The 2,653-nt window shown below is 45.6% G+C and overlaps 1 protein-coding gene across 1 annotated transcript; it reads left to right on the forward strand.

The window, feature by feature from the left end:
• Positions 1-1,378: 1,378 nt before the first annotated feature.
• On the forward strand, positions 1,379-2,215 carry LOC142047007 (zinc finger and SCAN domain-containing protein 29-like). The gene has a single exon (XM_075067521.1). The coding sequence runs from the start codon at positions 1,604-1,606 to the stop codon at positions 2,213-2,215; it is 612 nt and encodes a 203-aa protein (XP_074923622.1). The 5' UTR covers positions 1,379-1,603.
• Positions 2,216-2,653: the final 438 nt, after the last annotated feature.

The raw sequence follows: 2,653 nt of genomic DNA on the forward strand, positions 1-2,653 counted from the left end.
GGTGAATATTGGGCTGTCACGGTGTCACACTATCTACCTTCCTGAGCTGGGATGTTTGTGACTATGCTAAATGTGTTAATAAACTATTTGTAAAGATAGAAGAGCTCCTATAGTGTGAGTGTTGCAACTGGGCACACTGGGGTTCCCAACTATATAATAATTTAAATAATACTGGGCCTGATCTTGGGACAAGAACCTGTCAACCCTCAAAGTGATAACTGGGGTTCTTAAGTAATCGATATATCTATAATCTACAGATCCAACTATATGGCTGGATTAAGCACACCCTGCCCCTTGTTGGCCTTTCCCATTGGCTAGCTTAGGCAGCTCCCCACTTCATGTGCTGGTTTTGTGGAACACATTTCCCCTATCTCTCCCCATTGATTGTATAGGTGTGAATCTCAGAACTGTTCCTGTGATTTTCTAGGGGACTGGAAGTTAGGCTCTGTGATGCTCAGATTTGCAACTCCTAAGTCCCTTTGTGGATCCCACCTCTAGATATTACTAGTGTGTCTTAAATTTGCCATGCCCAGCTCGACACTGAAAATTTGGTCCCCTTTGCCATGGCAGCCACAGCTATGCAACTCTTTTGAACAGCCTCATGGTAGGTAGATAGATAGGGATACAGAAAAGAGGACTGCTTACCTTGGCTATTGGGGATGGTTTGATTTAATGTCTGATAGCATTTTAATCTGTAACATGCAACCTATGTTCTATAAGAAATAGACACACAATGAATTAGTGAATAAAATAATCCATAGTTTTAAACAGAAGCAGGGCAGGTTCTACCCTGTCAGACACAGAGAAGTTAACCTTTGGTGACTTGAAATTATAAACCACTAGGGCATGTCTTTATTATTAAATTCCTTAAATTAAAGGCTTGCTTAGTGATTCTTAATATGAATGACACAAAACCATGAGATGGGCTAGTGAGATCAGAACACCACTGGTGATGAGGATAAACACAAAATAAATGCAAACATATGCACACTGCACATAGCTGAAAGAAAAGGAAACAACAAACAGATGCACAGAAAGTATACACAGCGGACCAGATCCACTGCTGAGATGAACCATCTTTCAATGGTGTTATGATGATTTACATGTATTGGGGATCTGGCCCATCAGGTTTGCTTTTCAGCCCAGCCTTAATCAGGTCTCCCTGACTATAGGTGCAAATCACTGTAGGTCAACTGATGTAATTTCGACATCTTACTTTCTGAGGCCTGGTCTACACTGCGACTTTAGGTTGAATTTAGCAGCGTTACCTCGATTTAAGCCTGGACCCGTCCACACGACGAAATCCTTTTTTTCGACTTAAAGGGCTCTTTAAATCAATTTCTTTATTCCACCTCCGACAAGGGGATTAGCGCTGAAATCGGCCTTCCCGGGTGAATTTGGGGTAGTGTGGACGCAATTCGATGGTATTGGCCTCCGGGAGCTATCCCAGAGTGCTCCATTATGACCGCTCTGGACAGCGCTCTCAGCTCAGATGCACTGGCCAGGAAGACAAGAAAAGGCTGGCAAACTTTTGAATCTCATTTCCTGTTTGGCCAACGTGGCAAGGTGCAGGTGAGTGCAGATCTTATCAGCAAAGGTGACCATGATGGAGTCCCAGGATCACAAAAGAGCTCCAGCATGGACCAAACAGGAGGTACAGGATCTGCTCACCATATGGGGAGACGAATCTTTGCTAACTGAACTCCATTCCAGTAAACGAAATGCCAAAACATTAGAAAAAGTTTCAAAGGGCATGAAGGATGGAGGCCATAACAGGGACGCACAGCAGTGCCGCATGAAAATTAAGGAGCTAAGGCAAGCCTACGTAAAAACCAGAGAGGCAAACAGCTGCTCTGGATCAGAGCCCCAAACATGCCGCTTCTATGTTGAGCTGCATGCCATGCTAGGGGGCACAGCCACCACTACCCCAACCCTGTGCTTTGACTCTGTCAATGGAGAATCACGCAATAGGGAAGCAGGTTTTGTGGATGAGGAAGATGATGATGAAGAGATCGAAGATAGCTCACAGCAAGGAAGTGGAGAAACTGGTTTCTCCAACAGCCAAGATGTGTTTTTCAACCTGGACCTGGAGCCAGTAACCCCTGAACTCACCCAAGGCGTGCTCCCGGACCCTGAAGGTGGAGAAGAGACCTCTAGAGAGTGTACCTTTGTAAATATCACACACGGTTTAAAAGCAAACATGTTTAATGATTAATTTGCCCTGGCATTCGTGGCCAGAACAGCTACTGGAAAAGTTGATGCTCAGGCTCCTGAAAGATCAAACTCATATGCTCCAGCATATGGTTGAGCTGCAGGAAAGGCAGCAGGAGCACAGATCGCCACTACAGCCCCTGTGTAACCAACTGCCCTCCTCCTCAAGTTCCATAGCCTCCTCACCCAGATGCCCAAGAACACGGTGAGGGGGTCTCCGGCCACCCAGCCACTCCACCCCAGAGGATTGCCCAAGCAATAGAAGGCTGGCCTTCAATAAGTTTTAAAGTTTTAAAGTGCAACGTGGCCTTGTCCTTCCATCCTTCCTAACCCCACCCGGTGCTTCCCTCCTCCTCCACCCCTCCCGGGATACCTTGGTAATTTTCCCCCATTTGTGTGATGAATTAATAAAGAATGCATGAATGTGAAGTAACAATGACTT

Source organism: Chelonoidis abingdonii, chromosome 1, assembly GCF_003597395.2.
Source record: "Chelonoidis abingdonii isolate Lonesome George chromosome 1, CheloAbing_2.0, whole genome shotgun sequence".
NCBI classification, from domain to species: Eukaryota; Metazoa; Chordata; order Testudines; family Testudinidae; genus Chelonoidis; species Chelonoidis abingdonii.